This window comes from Eurytemora carolleeae, unplaced genomic scaffold, assembly GCF_000591075.1.
Source record: "Eurytemora carolleeae unplaced genomic scaffold, Eaff_2.0 scaffold1281, whole genome shotgun sequence".
Lineage (NCBI taxonomy): Eukaryota > Metazoa > Arthropoda > Copepoda > Calanoida > Temoridae > Eurytemora > Eurytemora carolleeae.
The window spans coordinates 10,783-27,031 of record NW_019397168.1 but is presented as its reverse complement, the minus strand read 5'-3'; the positions used below and the strand labels follow the sequence as shown (position 1 = coordinate 27,031).

The 16,249-nt window shown below is 34.7% G+C and overlaps 1 protein-coding gene across 1 annotated transcript in view; it reads right to left on the bottom strand.

Moving 5' to 3' along the window:
- Positions 1–16,024, bottom strand: part of LOC111712458 (serine-rich adhesin for platelets) — a 65,565-nt gene extending 49,541 nt beyond the window's left edge. The window contains exons 1-15 of the mRNA XM_023487069.1: positions 15,918–16,024; positions 15,017–15,077; positions 14,130–14,216; positions 13,409–13,504; positions 12,912–12,975; positions 10,740–11,087; positions 9,839–9,910; positions 9,560–9,644; positions 8,826–8,930; positions 7,802–8,032; positions 7,060–7,235; positions 6,358–6,476; positions 4,286–4,361; positions 3,845–4,045; positions 3,361–3,615 (exon numbers count right to left, since the gene is read on the bottom strand). Of these exons, the coding sequence (XP_023342837.1) occupies positions 3,361–3,615; positions 3,845–4,045; positions 4,286–4,361; positions 6,358–6,476; positions 7,060–7,235; positions 7,802–8,032; positions 8,826–8,930; positions 9,560–9,644; positions 9,839–9,910; positions 10,740–11,087; positions 12,912–12,975; positions 13,409–13,504; positions 14,130–14,185 (1,884 nt within the window). The 5' untranslated portion in view covers positions 14,186–14,216; positions 15,017–15,077; positions 15,918–16,024. The remainder of the gene's footprint in view (positions 1–3,360; positions 3,616–3,844; positions 4,046–4,285; positions 4,362–6,357; positions 6,477–7,059; positions 7,236–7,801; positions 8,033–8,825; positions 8,931–9,559; positions 9,645–9,838; positions 9,911–10,739; positions 11,088–12,911; positions 12,976–13,408; positions 13,505–14,129; positions 14,217–15,016; positions 15,078–15,917) is intronic.
- Positions 16,025–16,249: the final 225 nt, after the last annotated feature.

Genomic DNA, 16,249 nt, shown 5'->3' with positions numbered 1-16,249 from the left:
AAATTCTTGAGAAAGTTTTTATTTCTAGGAGGGGGATTTTAATTAAGAAAGGTAAATTATGACATTTTCTCTCTCGTCTTCAATGCGTAAATCCGCAATTCACTTTCTAGAGAAATATTAACAATTGTTTCATTTATCTATGATCAGACACTTTGTAATTGAAGATTTACTTGAAATAACCTCATCAGTCCCTTTAAACAAAAACAATAGGGCGAGGTTTAAAAACACAGACACTTTTCCATATATATATATATATATATACACCCTTTTCACACATTTCGATATGAAGCGATGGTGTCCTGACAACTTAACATTTCATTGTTCTAAACAGTCCAACATTTATCTCTTTGTCAACAAGAACCATTCTTTGTTGGGGCGGCCCATGAATGTAACAAGAACTTACACTGTTTATAAGAATTTGCGAGTTTTTACTCGAGCATTTCCCGCATTTTTGAAGGAATTCCCGGCAGATTATTTATTTAAATCAGTTAAACTAAATCTTTATTCATTTTTAGAATTCCCGCTGCTTTCCCTGTGTGGACTAACTGAAGACTGAAGACTGCACAGTTTTCGCGGATTTTTACATTTCATTTCTTGCGCCAACTCTTATCAAATCAGAGGTATCTATCCATCCTTCTTTCTTTTTTTCTATCTATCTATCTAACTTTATAACTTTCTGACTATTTATCCAAAACTCCCATAGAAAATAGTTAAGCATGAATTTGGTTTGATTTTTACTACCGTAGAATACACCATGAAAGCACCCCTTTGAAATTTATATTGGCGGTTGATATCGTTTAGCTTCAGGCAGTTAAACAAAAACCAAATTAAAAAAAAAAATAGTTAAAATACACATTGCACAAATCGAAAAGGCGCTACTATAGGGGTAAAATTATAACCCCCCCCCCCCTCTTTTTTTATAACACAATTGTAAGTATTTAAAATATATGATTTCGATTGAAAATTAGCTTTATTATTATTAGTCCGATATTGGTCACATAACAAATAAAACTAGATTAAAGGGATTTTATGAAAAATCTATATAATAAAACAAGGCATTCGTATATATTTATATATGTTGCCCATAGCCAAACGGCTGGACCGAATGGGTTGAAACTTTTTGAGGACACTCAGGGGTGGCCGGGGGGTGTTTTATGTTAAAAAATCGGAAAATTTTTTTCTTCAATTTTTTTTCCCGACGGACAACGCCGGGCCCTTCATCTAAAACAAAATAAATAAATAGCTATTTACATTTTACTTTCAGGGTTTCGCATTAAACAAGACCATTGAGAGACGACATTATTTAATCAAGGATGATCACTGATTACTGAATTCAAAATAAGAAGGTTGCCCAACTTATACTTTATAACAATAAACGTCAAATAACTCTTAACTGATCGGCTCTTAATTTTTTGGGTCAACTCACATGACCCAATGGACGCATTATTGGCCGTCAAAGTAAACAAAATTGGCCCGGAAAAAAATGTCAACACTTATTATTTTAACAGAAAAAATCTACGAAAATTTAAGTTTTATAATAAAACGAACTAAGTCTATGGTAAATATGAAATGACAAAAATGACGGACCACATTTAAGGATATCGAAGACGATCTTTAAAGTTTGTCACTAATGTCGTTGTAAGTGGGGTACCTTGTATGATTTTCATGCAGATTAAATAAAAAGATAAATTTGCAGTTTCAATTTGCACATCTACGTCAACAAGACTAAAAACGTTGCGATTTATCGTTTCCAGTCTGATTAAAGCGGAGCAAATATGCTAATTAATATGCTGAAGGATATCTGGATATATAGCCAAGGAATAAACTGACAAGGAACCCACACTAAAAAGTAAACTGCAATTTGTGGAATAAATGTAAACAAGCTTATCCTTGTTAACATTTTTTGTTTTGTTTGGGGGGGGGGGGAGTTGAAGATAAAGATTGCAGTACAAATCTTTCCAGCTTCTTTCTTTCTTTTTAGGCCTTTCTGACGCAGAATGACGTCACAGGTAAAGGTCAAATATGCGTAGAAAACCCACGCGCATCATCTACAGTATCTTCTTACAGGAACTAGACGCAAAATTTAAATATATTTTGCAAAGGTTAAATCTTTAGCCAAAACAGATATAAATATAAATATATATTGGCTATATTCTATTACTTTTCTCTATATTTTTTAATCTATATATAAATTTGGCTTGTCTGTTTGTTTGTATCCAATAAACGTCAAAACGGCTGAACCGATCGGGCCCAAATTTTTTGTGGGACATCACGAGACCACAGGGAAGGTTTATGCATGATCAAAATTTCAAATATTTGTCTCCATCAAAATTCGATCTTCATTAAATTTTTGAAAATTTTGAAAATCCACGAAATTTTTTGTGAAAATCCGCGAATTATTTTGTTTTGTTTTACGATGTACACAAAGAGAACATGTTCACAATTAATTTAGAAGATGGGCGCGAAGCGCCCTCTAAGGCTAGTCTTCCAAATTCCATTAAGAAAAGTTATTCTTCGCACACGCAAATAAAGTCTGTAATTAATTTTCTAATAAATAAATCCATCTCCCGTATTTAAATTTATGCACAAATAAGGCATGAAAGAACATAAACAAAAGGATGACATTTGAAATCTGTATCCGAGGTATCAGATTACAAGATAAAATGTAACTTTTAGCGGAGAAAGTGGAATGAGGGGGGGGGGATATAGCCCCCTCTTGTAAGACACAAAGGCTTCTTTCTTTGTATTGAAATTGATCAATCTACAATTTACCGGTTCCAAATATGATTTTGTGCGGGCGGGATTTTCTTAGAATTCAAATTTCGCATTTCTCACAAAATCAGAGAGATCTTATTCTTGTAGCTACAAGGCCTGTCTTAGTTTTCAGATTTGATCTTAAAGGAACAGTTGGAGTAATTTCAAATCCCCCCCCCCCATGAAAAATTGCACGCCCGGTTCGTCGTATTCAAACCTAGATAAGAAGCAACCTGCTCTCTCTTTTGTCAATTTTTTTTAGAGAAACTGTAATTGGATATAATCAATTTAAAGATAGAGAAACTAGGATATCTTCATCATATTTTCTTATGACGACGGATTTACGGAAACCATTGTGGATCAGCCATGCCCCTCTTTTTAAAATGGAGTGTCTCCTGAAATTCCGTCAAGAGTTCCTTAATACTTGTCCATTTATTAATTCAGCTTTTTTTTAAATCAGACTTTATTAAGAACTCTCATTGGTCGGATTCCAGCACCAAAAGAGAGGATTAAGCAGAAAATCATAAGGGTCCAAAGTGGATATTGAGATTAAGCGAACCAAATTAAGGAAATCCAAGTTTCTAGTTCAGAATAAATTAGAACTACCTGTGCTGCCTCTAAGAGTAGTTCATCCTCCTGACTGAGTTGGCTGATGGGACGGGTTGGGTTGGGTTGACTCAAGGATCTCCCGGGACTAGACTGACTCCGGGAGTGTGATATACTGAACCGCGGAGCAGGGATGGGAGTAGGACGGGATGATGTATCTCCGGGAACAGATGAAGGATGGGTCGGAGAATATCCAGGTCGTGTCGAGGTCGGAGAACCTTGTTGTTTTGCCTTGTTATAATCAACAAGAAAATCCTATATCAAAAACATCATTATTAATTTCCTTGTTTATATTAAAAAGGTTAAAAACATTCTTTGAAGTTTTTAATCAAAAGCTCTACGTTCCTTCCTTTAAAAATTCATCTTTAAGACTAAAAAGAAACAACAAAAGATGAGAAAAAAAATTGTCTGGTTTAAGAACACCAACCGTTATTACTTAAGTGTAATATTCGCAGAAAATGAAGTCCCATTAAAGTAAGAATACCTGACAGGTCTTGAGCACCTCCTCCTCATTAAACTCAACGGACTCAACCCCTGGGGAGAGGGGGGAGGGGAGGCAGGAGGTGGAGGATAACGGGGAGGGTAGATAGGTTCCTGGGGAGGGTAATGGGGTCCCAACCGTTGACGGTTCCCTTACAAACAAATCAACCGTCTTAATCGCCATTGCAGCCCGACAAGTTAGTTCCTACGAAAAAAATGTTCAGTAACCAACCAGACTTAATTATAAAATTCGTGATGCATTACATTATGTATTAATATTTAAATAAAGACTAAACCAAATGTTGCATGACCTCACAAGACAAGTTTATATTTTGTAGATATTAAAAAAATGCAAATCCATTAAAAGGAAAAATCTGCTGTTTCACAAGTTGTTTTTCTACAATTTACGACGAAAAAATAATGCATTTGTTTCTTTGGATCCTACCTCGTAATGTGACAGGAAATCCGACTTTCTCCGTTCCTTCTCCGAGACCGGATTGACAGAATCTATCTCAGATCCTCTGAGGAACAATCAACCAATAATTGATCAGTTAAAAAATTTATATAAGTCTTAACTTAGAGCACCGAATTTAGTGCACAATTTTTTATCCCAGCAGTCAGCAGCTATTTCAATGTTCTCAATCTTCAAATAGATCCCATGTTCATTTTAAAATAACTTAAATATCTATCCGTGTAGATCAAAATAAAATCCATAAAATTTAAATATTGATCAACTGATTATAATGTATCCAATTTTTATTAAACATACAGTATCCGAACTCTATCTAGTATCTGAACTTTATCTAGTACCCGAACTATATTCAGTATCCGAACTTTATCTAGTATCCGAACCCTATCCAGTATTCGAACTTTATCTATTATCCGAACCCTATCCAGTATCCGAACTATATCCAGTATCCGAACTATATCCAGTATCCGAACTATATCCAGTATCCAAGCTCTATCCAGTATCCGAACTATATCCAGTATTCGAACTATATTCACCAGTATCCGAACTCTATTTAGTTGGTAATTACTATCCAGTATCCAGTATCCAATTTCAATTTAAGATCAAATATCAGCCTCCTCTCCATATCTCTATGTCGAACCAATCTAAACCCAATCCTTCTCCTCCCACTCTGGGTTGCATAAAACCTTCTCCTCTAGGTTTTATCCAAGTTCTTGTACTAGTTAGCAGAATGAGCAGAATGAGTAGAATTTGTAAAACGCTTCCTTTTTATCCCTCAAGGTCAAGAAGCAAGAAATCTCAGCAAATTAAAGCAAAAACAGGTTAATGTCAGCGCTATACTGGTTACAGGGTGTTCAAGAATAAATGGTGCATGTCAGCGCTATTCTGTCTACAGGGTAATCGAGAATAAAAGGGTAATGTTTGCACTATTTTGGCTACAGGGTGTTCCAAGAATAAAAGTTTAATGTCACCGCTATTCTGGTAACAGGATGTTTTAGAATAAAAGGTGCATGTCAGCGCTACTTTGGCAACAGGGTGATCAAGAATAAAAGGTTTATGTCACCGCTATTCTGGCTACAGGGTGTGCAAGAATAAAAGGTGCATGTCAGCGCTATTTTGGCAAAAGGGTGATCAAGCATAAAATGGTTTATATCAGCGCTATTTTGGCAACAGGGTGATCAAGAATAAGGTTTATATCAGCGCTATTTTGCCAACAGGGTGATCAAGAATAAAAGATTTGTCAGCGCTACTCTGTCTACAGGGTGATCAAGAATAAAAGGTTCGTGTAAGCGCCATTATGGCTACAGGGTGATAAAGTATAAACAATTCATGTCAGCACTATTCTGGCTACAGGCTGTTCCTAAAAGGTTTAAATAAGCCCTATAAGCTCTGCTAGGCTACATCAGAATAAAAGGTTTATGAAAAGTCTATTGTGTTCCAAAAAAACAAGCTTGAGAATTATTTTTGTGGGAAGAAAAATTAACTTGCTTTATAACAATTTTGAACAAATAAAACTAAATACAAGATATAAATGTTGAAGAAAAGAAAATCTATTACACGCAAACATGGAGAGTAGAAAGGTCGCAAAGCACAAAGAATTTTTAGTTAACCAAAAAATATAAACATTTTCATTATATATATATATATACATATATATGAATGGTATAGGCTAAGGTCGGAAGAATTCTAGTTTCTCCTTGTGTCTCCGTATATGGAATAATTAGGTAAATCTCAGTAATTCTAGGCGGTGCGTCACTGCGTCATTCAAACTTTTCCGCTTAAATGGACTAAGGTCGTGTTTTCCTTCATTTCTAGAGCGGCATGTTTGAGTAACACAGGTAGCCATAAATGTTTTATATAACAGCTGAGATATCCATGTTTTTTGAAACTTTGCAACTTGAATATTTTGAATGCTGATATCTGCAACAGAAAAAAATAGGAAATAATATAATAATATAAGAAAAACGATTATTTCTTCCACGTTACTGATCCGAAAATGGTTTAAAGAATACCGACATACAAATTTGATTGATTGATTGATTGATTGCCTGTGGTTGATCTGCCCTTCCATCCTATATACTGAATGTGGGCGTGGCAAGGGTTTGGGCGGAGCTACCTCGTTTGGATTGAATTGTCCACTTCTTCTTCGAACTAGGCCGTTAAACTCCTTAATTAGATTTTAAAATATAGATATATAATATATATTATATACATATTGTTTTATCAGTTAATTAAAGATAATTAAGCATATTTAAAGGGAGTGTTCGCAAAAATGAAAGTGGGTAACGGCGAAAAATTATCGATGGTAATCGCCACTAATCTTACTTCTATCTGTTGCGTCTATAAGGAGAAAATTTTTAAAAACGACTCAACTCGGACCGTAAAGAATCATTTTATTTCTTAACAAATCATTCAGATATTACAACCTATAATCATCGATAATTTTTCGACGCCCTGTCCTAGTCTTGTCCTCGTCTTGTCCTGGCCTTGTCATCACCTTGTCCTAGCCTTGTCCAAGCCTTGTCCTAGCCTTGTCCTAGCCTTGTCCTAGCCTTGTCCTAGCCTAGTCCTAGCCTAGTCCTAGCCTTGTCCTAATTTTGACCTAGCATCGTCCTAATTTTGTCCTAGCCTTATCCTAGCATTGTCCTAGCTTTGTCCTAGTGCTGTCCTTAGTGATTTAGGCTACACAACTGCGGGAAAAATGTTATTTGTTTTAAATCCCGTCCTACCAAGCTCCCCTCCCTCCCTACCTTAATAAATGGAGCAGGTTCAGTATCAGATCTGCTGCTCTCCGACCTCATGAATCCCGGAGGGGAGTCCCCGGATTTCTTGAGCTGGAACTTGAAACCGTTGGAAGAGCGGTCAGGGGCGGGGAATATCGGCGGTTTACTGGCGGACAAATTAGAACTAGGACTCAGAACACTTCCTACAATATTATTTGTTAGATCTGAGCTGAAAACCTTGGAATGGTGGATATCAAGATCCTGAAAAGTGTAAGTGTATCAAATTCAACCCATCAGAGTCGCGAATAAGAAGCCGATATATTTGAAATTTTGCGCGCCATTTAAGATTAATATACAGAAACGGGAGGAACTCCATAATTTTTAAAAACCCGATTTTTTTATTTTTCTTTACTATATCTAAGAAGGAATGGTTAAAGAAAAAGTGCGTCCATTGGATACTCAGATTAAGTTATAGGGATTAAGGATTAAGGATTTTATTCTAAAGTTTTCAAAACTCAGATTCGCCATTTAAAAGGTAATTAAACGTGTGAGAAAAAAAAGAGAATTAATAAAAAACGAGTAAAAGAAGAATGTACCGGGAGAATAAATGCATTAAATGCAAGGATTGACGAATTAATTTATTTTTTTCGATAATCTTAGCTTATGATTGCTGATCTGTCTTTACAAGCATTATGTACATTTCAAAAAATTTACAATACAAATTTCCCAGATTTCTCTGTTTTTATCTAAATTGTTTTGATTTCATTACCTGGAGATTCTGGATTATTATTGATAATGTTCAGTCTAGGGTTGGTCAGATCTATGTTTGATTGTTTACTGGAGGCTTCATGAGAAGGTTTCAGGTCTAGCTCAAGGTTTGATTTGGCAGTGAAGTCCTGGTGAGGTTTAGGGTTTAGATCTAGGACGGTTTTACTCAGGGTTAGATCCAGAGTTGGACGGACTGAAGGAAACTTAGAAGAGACGGCTAGAATGGATTCATCTGAAAAACATAATTGGTACAATTCTAAAGTGGATAGATATTTAATCTGGAATACATATTTTCTTTAAAAAAGTATTAATTAGTGTTTATAAACACAATAATGTCAAGAGGGGACACCATCCGCCACATAACAAAGGAATTGTTCTGGCAAGTCGAACGTATTACAGGTACAATATTAGCTTAATAGCGTAGGCACAACATGACAGGCTGTGGCAGAGTGCGCTTCGCTCCTCGCCTCCAGGTAGTACTTCATCCTGTTAGGGATGGCCGGGTTGGACCGGACCATAAGTTCTGGCCGGGTGCATTACTAATCCTCCGTTGGCGGTTTGGGTTTCTCAAGATGGGGAAATTTTCAGATCAATACTCGTATATCCTCGTATTATAATTATTATGATTATGTGATTATTAAGGGAGGACTACTTACAAGAGAGACAAGTTGTAAAAAGCGGATTTTCACATTTCTATTTCTTAAAAAAGCACTCTTTATTTAATATATTAATGTTTTTCTTTCGAGGGAATAAAGTTCTGTAACTATTAAAAAAAACGGAGTTACTTGTCCAATTCACAGTGATACCCATTAAACCTTTGTAATTGAGCAAATACTAATAAAGATATCCTTGATTGTCTAACTAAAGAATTAGATAATTTCGATTTGTGGGTTTTCTGTTAAGTGACTCCGGAGACAAATAAAAGAAATTGACAGAATTCGACACTATTTTATATAAAAAGAACCCGTCGATATCTTCCCCGTTGTTGTTCAGATAAAGGATTAAAGACTCAGTCTCGTAAATACCTTGATTTTTCCTTCTTCGCCTAGGTGTTGGAGTGATTTGATTACTCACATTCCTGATTATATCCGGAGACACTAGACCCTCCCGCTCCAACAAATCCTTGTCTCCTAAAACATATTTTTTTAAATCGCGAAAAAAAATATATATAAATCAGCCAGAATTTAATTTTAATCTTTTCTAAGTTTTTATTTGAAATTAATTATTTAATTTTTTTAAATAAAAAAAAAATGGGTTTTAATTCAGAACAAAGGTTTAATAAATATTTCTTATACATTAAAAAAAGTATTTTTGCAAAAAAATAAGTTTTTAATTTCTTTGAAGGTAAGAGAGAACAAAATTTATGTATATGAGAAGGGATGAAAATGTTAAAGGGATTGTAAGAGAAATTTCAAGTGACCCTGCATGCAAAGATGGCAATACCCGATTCACAACTGTACCCTTAAAAGCTTTGTAGGATCAAGAATGAATTAGATATCAATGTTTATATTTTTGAAAACTGATCATTTATAACTGTGGGTTTATACAAAAGCAACTTTTGCACTGTGATGAGACATATCAGGATTATCTGTACAATGTACAATGTACATCTACTACTTTTAACCCTAGAAAAACGACAGTATCTTCAACAGTTATGATTCAGGTATTGCCATCTTTGAATTAAGTGCCACTTGAAATGAAGCTAACAGTCCCTTTAAATGATAATTTTTACATGAGTTTATTTTTGTTTAAACTGTACCTAAACTATCCCTGCTGCCTGATCTATCAAGACTGTCTTTACTGTAGGCAGGAGAAATATTACTAGCACTGTCCGTGGACAGATCCTAAATAAAATTTAAAAAATTTTATAATTAATTTTATAAATATGATTATAGAAGCTGTTCAGTAAAAATAAAGGGTGAACCTTTTTTCGTTTTCCTTTTTTGTCTATTGTTAGTTTACGTAAGAGTTGAAAAAGCCTTTTTCAATTTGTAAAACCCTTTAAAATATAGTTGTTTTTTTTTTATTTAGCAAGTACCTGAGATTTTTGGGTTTGGTTCTGTTTAGGTCCAAGGAATCTGGGACGTGACTCAGGAGGTTCAGGTATCACCTAGAGAATATCCGGGTATATAGAAGAGGATAAATTCCGTACGCTTCTCATATCTTTGTCCCTGTCCTTATCCACTATCTACTATCCCCCTACCCCCACAAAAATAGTTTTCCGCTGATGAATCTGATTAGCTATTTGCGTCTGATTGTTGAACGCAAAGTGGAAATACTCGCTCCCCCCTCCCACGTAAAACTGCGCGGCAAACCACAAAATAGAGTTAATCCGCGAACAAATGCATTTCTATTCAGAGGAAAAACTAGTTTCATTCATTTTAATTTTTGTTTTAACACTCAAAATATTTTGAAGTTTTCTTTAAAACCTCTCATTGCTTGTTAGCATTTTAGTTAAAATACAACACAAAAAAACTCATTCTCAATCAAACTTTTTGGAGATTTTTTTATGTTCATGTGTAATAGTTAAATAGATTTGAATATATGGGGTCCCAACCCTAGCTCGAGAATAAGGACCCCTCCCCCATTTTGAGCTCCGATCCTTCTTTTATTGTATTGAATTAAAAATAACCTATGAAATCTTAATTTAGTTTAGGGTTTAACAATTTTTGGGTCAGACAGGCTTAGGGTCCTAAGGGAGAAAACCGTAAAAAGGACCATCGCGGGGGGGGGGGGGGTCCAGAAGTTAGAGAGTAAAAAGTGTTAGTACCAATATCTAACTTGTAATTGTTTTTTTAACTGCGTCAAATCAAAAAAAAACATTAACAAGTTCAAGTCAAATATTTTACGGTGACAATTTCTGGACATGGGAATCAGATCACTTTGTACCTGACAATAATAATAATAATAATAATGATAATAATAATAATAATAATAACCTGATAAATATGCTCTGGAGAATCTTTATTTCTGTCCAGCTCAGCTGCTCCTACTCCAACTGCTCCCTGAGGAACTTGAGGTTCAGGCTCTAAAGATTCTCTTCTCCGGGCATAGTTGGAGCAAGACCTATCTCTAGACCTACTCTTCAACCTACTCGGAGAACCTTTCAACCTCGAGTATCCCTTGGAACGTTCAGGGACCTCGGGAGATCCTTTCAAGAGGTCCTGAGAACCTCGTAGGGACGGAGAGGTTTGAAGATCCGGAGATATTCTTGTATCAGGAGAACCTCGGCTCCGGCTCTGATACAGCTCCCCGCCGGAGGAGTTTAGGTTGTGTCTGGATGAACCCTGAGAATATTGATAATATTACAATCAGGGATTAATATTTTCTTGGAAAATCATTCACAACACATTTTTAAAATACTTTTTTTCCTTCAGAAGTTAGGTAGTTTCAGGGTAATTTTTTCCAGACCCTCAGAAATTCCCCCCCCCCANAATTCCAAGGACTGTCTTTGGCAGGATGGTCATTTAGTTGATTAATTCCAAGGACTGTCTTTGGCAGGATGGTCATTTAGTTGATTAATTCCAAGGGCTGTCTTTGGCAGGATGGTCATTTAGTTGATTAATTCCAAGGACTGTCTTTAGCAGGACGGTCAATTCTTCAAGTTTAAAAATTTGAATTGAATTTAAAGGGACTGTAGGCGTAATTTCAAGTTAGTAGAGTGAAATGTATAATCTACAATTAAATCTTTATCTGGGGAAAATGGATTGACGTTTTTCTGCTCTGCAAAAGTGTGTAATTCTGACAATTTCCTCATTTTTCTCCGAGTGCATAAATACCAAAGTCGCTCCTTTTAGAAATAATCTTAGTAGAAAATAATCAATCTAAGGTTAAAAAAGAATTCATTATTTTTAATTGTGGTTTCTCTTTGAAGGAACTTGCAGATTTCCGTATACCGAAGAAAACATTTTCAATGCAAGAAAAATGACGATATCTTCAAGATCGTTTGATCAAACAATGATTTTGTTAATCGGTCATGGCTGTCCTTAACATAGAGATTCACTTGAAACAACAGGGACAATTACTTTATTTCTGACTGAGAACTTGACTATCCTTGAAGAAACTGTTCTTAACAGTAAGATTAATGACAAATGATATTTTCTTCAAGATAAAATTCCTTCTAAATAACCAGCAGACATATTTGTACACTGAGGACTTCTTAAAGGGCGTTGTCAAGAACCCCCCCCCCCCCTCCCTCCCCTCCATATATTTCACTTTTATTGAATAAATTAATTATAAATGTATTATTTTCAGTGAATAAAATTAAACTTTTAGTTCGACGCCATTACTACATTTATGGATAGCTAAATTGTATTTAAAGGGACTGTAAAGGAAAAAGAAAGCGGGTAAAGGCTGAAACGTGAGAATCTCAGGCGTTAAACGATACATATAAGACATCTATCTAATGTTCCTGTCCCGAGAAATTGAGATAAGACTGTGACAAAATTATACCAAAACGTAAATATATATATATATATATATGTAAGATATACGTCCGTATCACGTGACCAGAACTTCAACCCAATGGCAGTACAGTATTATTGTCACATGTCTAAGTCTGTATAAGCTGACCAGTATACTGCACTGCAATTTATTTATTTTATTTTAGTTTTTATGATAACCTATGTCCTTGTTATAAATAAAAGTCATAGATTACCTATTTTTCATTAAAATCAATAAATAAATAACGATACGCGCCTGTAAAGAAAAAATACTTGTCTCTTATTAATGTCGTGTTGTTTTCCAAGATATTTTTCCAATATTGAGTAAATGCATTAATGGACAATGCAAGAGTACATGTTTTCGTGATATAATCATACCCCCCCCCCTCTCCTTTCCTTCCATCCATGAAACCCTATCCCTATAACTTTGTAGAGTTTATATTTTGCAACCTTTGTGTAACGTAGTTAAAGTTGATTTTTTTTTTATCAAAAATAAACGTACACAAAGAAGAGAAATATTTAAAACATTTTGTCATCCAAATTGTTCAAAGTTTTTCTTCGGTTTTTATCACTTAATTTTAAGAAGAATCGAGTCATTTGAGAAAATGTTCATTTCTATACCCCCCCCCCCCCATCTTCCCTCCAGGGCGCCGTAAACATAACCCTCACCTTATTATTCTCCTTACTTCCTCTCTCCCTTCTCCTCCTTCTCTTAAACTCCGTGTAAGAACGCCTTAAAACAGGTCAATGAAAATATTTATCACAATTTAACAACTATCAAGTATTTTATCATAAACGACTTCATTGTTGTTAAAAAAGTGTACTGCAGTTTCTGGGAGTAATGTAAACAAGGCCTGAACAATAAGCATCATCACTGCGTTCGTGTACATTACTTTCCGAAACTGCGAACAAAACTCTAGAGAGTTCTTGAAATATTCCTAGCCCCCTAAACATCATGATAAAAAGGTTGACAGCTTTTACATGTTAAAAAAAAGTTTTTAGACGGTCCTCTTTCCCCCCCTTGCCCGCAACATAAAATTTCTAAATCCCGACAAATACACTAGGCTAAAATTTACATTTTCCCGAAGCACCAAACTTTTTTTTATGTCCGGGCATTTGTATTTCAGTACATAAATATATATCCACTCCCCCCCCCCTCCTTCTACCTGTCCGCCTGATCATCCTCCTCGCTTGAGCTCGCGTTCCCTGAGAGACGAGAAGCTGCCTGAGCAGCTAACTGCTTCCGCCTCTCCTCCTTATACCTTAATACATGGTATTTAGCAAATCAATTTAACTATCCACTAATCAATTGACCAAACATATTAATAAATCAATCCATCATTGAACCGATTTTTATTTCAAAACTTATTAGTTAATAAATCAAGCAATTAATCAATTAAACAATCAATCGGCTGTTCAATGAATAAATCAACCAACCGACCAGTCGTTCCCTAATAAGACAATCAACCAATCAACCGATCAATATTTATGCATTTTAGCTCTAGGCGTTTATGCATTTACGCCCTTATCAAAAATTTCTGCTGATTTTTAAAGTTTTTTCTCTCGTTTTTCTTTTATTGAATATATTATCTTTGCTAAATAAAAGGGCGAACAAGCCACTTTACAAATTCATAAATCCATAATTTTTGCAGATTTATTAAAAGTTTATCTCTATTTCTTCTTCCATGGAATATTTGAAATCACGTCTGTTATTTTATCTGAAACTATAGAGGGAGAACAAGCCACTGTATACCTATAATTATATTCTAAGTGTATAAATGTTCTTTTGTTTTTAATAAAGTATTTGAGAAGAAGAATATTTATCACCTAATTCAATGAGTTAAACAGTCAATCAACCTATCATTAAATCAATCAATCAATCATTACCGTTGTATCCTCTTGATAGAGTCTGTTGATTGGTCTTCCGTTTCTTTCTCCGGCATACTCCGGGTCCAGCCCTGACCAGTATCCTGCCTAATATCAAACAATGTTCTGCACCAGGGTATGTATTTTCAAGAAACCCCCCCTCCTTGTCGGGGAATTGATGCTTTGGGGGAAGAAAACATTAAAATTTAATATTAAATATTTAAGAACCCCCCCCCCCCCCTCCCACAGTGTGGTCATACAAAAGAGAGATTTGGGCTTATTTTGATTAAAACTGAATCCCTGAAAATGGCTCCTATGTTGTACCTTGTTTTTAACAAATTAAAAACTTTTTAGGTCTGTAAAATCATAAAAAAGGACTTTTTGGAATATGTTATAATTTGTCTTTTCCTGTAAAATGCGAATAACGGCCATATTATAGTCAAGATGAGTTGAAGAATGTTCACTTTGAACACTCTGTGCTTGGGTGTTGGGAACTGATTTTATATGTTCCAGGGGGGGGGGGGGGGAAGGCAAGTTTTACATCCTTTTCGATAATTAATACCCATTTTTTTACCCTAAAATCATTTATTTTACCCAATTCCTGTATATTACACATTCAGGGCCAACAACTGAGGGAGGAAATTATTTGAGGATTTAAATTGAAAATACATCATAGTAATTGTTAATTATAATTATAAAAAAAGGATTAATTATGCAATTATTTTCATGAACATAAGGATATCAATGTAATCAGATTAAACAAAAAATGAATAAAAATTAATTTAAAACAAGATGAGGTTGTTTAAACAGTGATTAAATTAATCAAAACTAGGTTTATTTTCGAGATATTGTTTGAAATATATATTTTAAAGGTAAAATTGTTTTTAATACATATTATTTTTGTATACCTTGCACTGTGTTCTCGCCTTCTTGTTAAGCTTCTTTGCCTCGGTCCGCTCGGAGACGCATCTAAAATTTAAATATTTTATTTAATTGGTTTTGTTTTCAAGTTTGTTTTAAATTTTATTCTTGTTGAAACTTAAACCCAGAAATTATTTTTCCCTCATAAAAATCATTTTTTTCAAAATCAGACAAATAAAATTCTAAGCAAAAAATATAACTTATGGAGGAAAAATAACTTTCCGAGAAAAATACTCCCCTGAAAATTTTTAAAATCCATAGTTTAGAATTGTGGATGTAAATTCCGATTCACGGACAAAAAAATATATACATACTAGAAATTCAAGGCGCTTCGCGCCCTTCTTTCTAGCCTTAGAGGGCGCTTCGCGCCCATCTTCTGAATTAATTGTAAACATGTTCTCTTTGTTGGGGGCGGGGTCCAAAAATCGTTCTCGAGGAAGTTACCAGGATGTCCCCCTTTAATGCCCTAGAGGCATGGGCTAAGTAGTCCCCTAGTTTGTCCTACCCCCAGCGCTCGGACCCCTTTCAACCCCTAGATTTTTCCTAGTCGCAGCGCTTGGCGCAAGAATGTTATTTTTCTTAACCAACTGTACAGTATATATATATATATATATGTATTTTTAGGCTTGTATTGAAATTTATTTAAATCAAAGTGTTAAGTTTAAATGTTTTAGGAGGGGAAGAGGGGGTAATTATCTACAATATATCATTTGGTCATATCTACGTATGTTCTCCTTTTACTACTATTTAGACTATTATATGGTAATTCTATATTTTATATCTTAAAAGTAATTACATTAATTTTGACGGCAGATTTTACACAATAATCATGAAAAAGGGAGGACTCAACAATTCCATTAATCTTATTATTATATCCTACATCCTTACCTTTTAACTATTAACACAAAATAACCAAAGCCAGTCGAACAATTCTCCGGCTTTAACTGAGTGAGCCGTGAGGAAAGAATAAAAACATAAAGTTGGTTTGGTTTGGATGAAACTCTCTCTAGTCAGCTGATCAATTACTCAACAGGGTGACCCTTTAAATTCTAGAAATTAAGTCAATACTTAATTAATTATTATTTAAGAACTCTATTTGTGTGTTGTATTTTTTGCAAATATTTTAGATGTCATTTTGAATTCTTTCAAAATCAATTACAGCCGTACCACAATCCTTTCAACTCTAAATTAAAATGCTTAAATTTTGACGAATACGTACG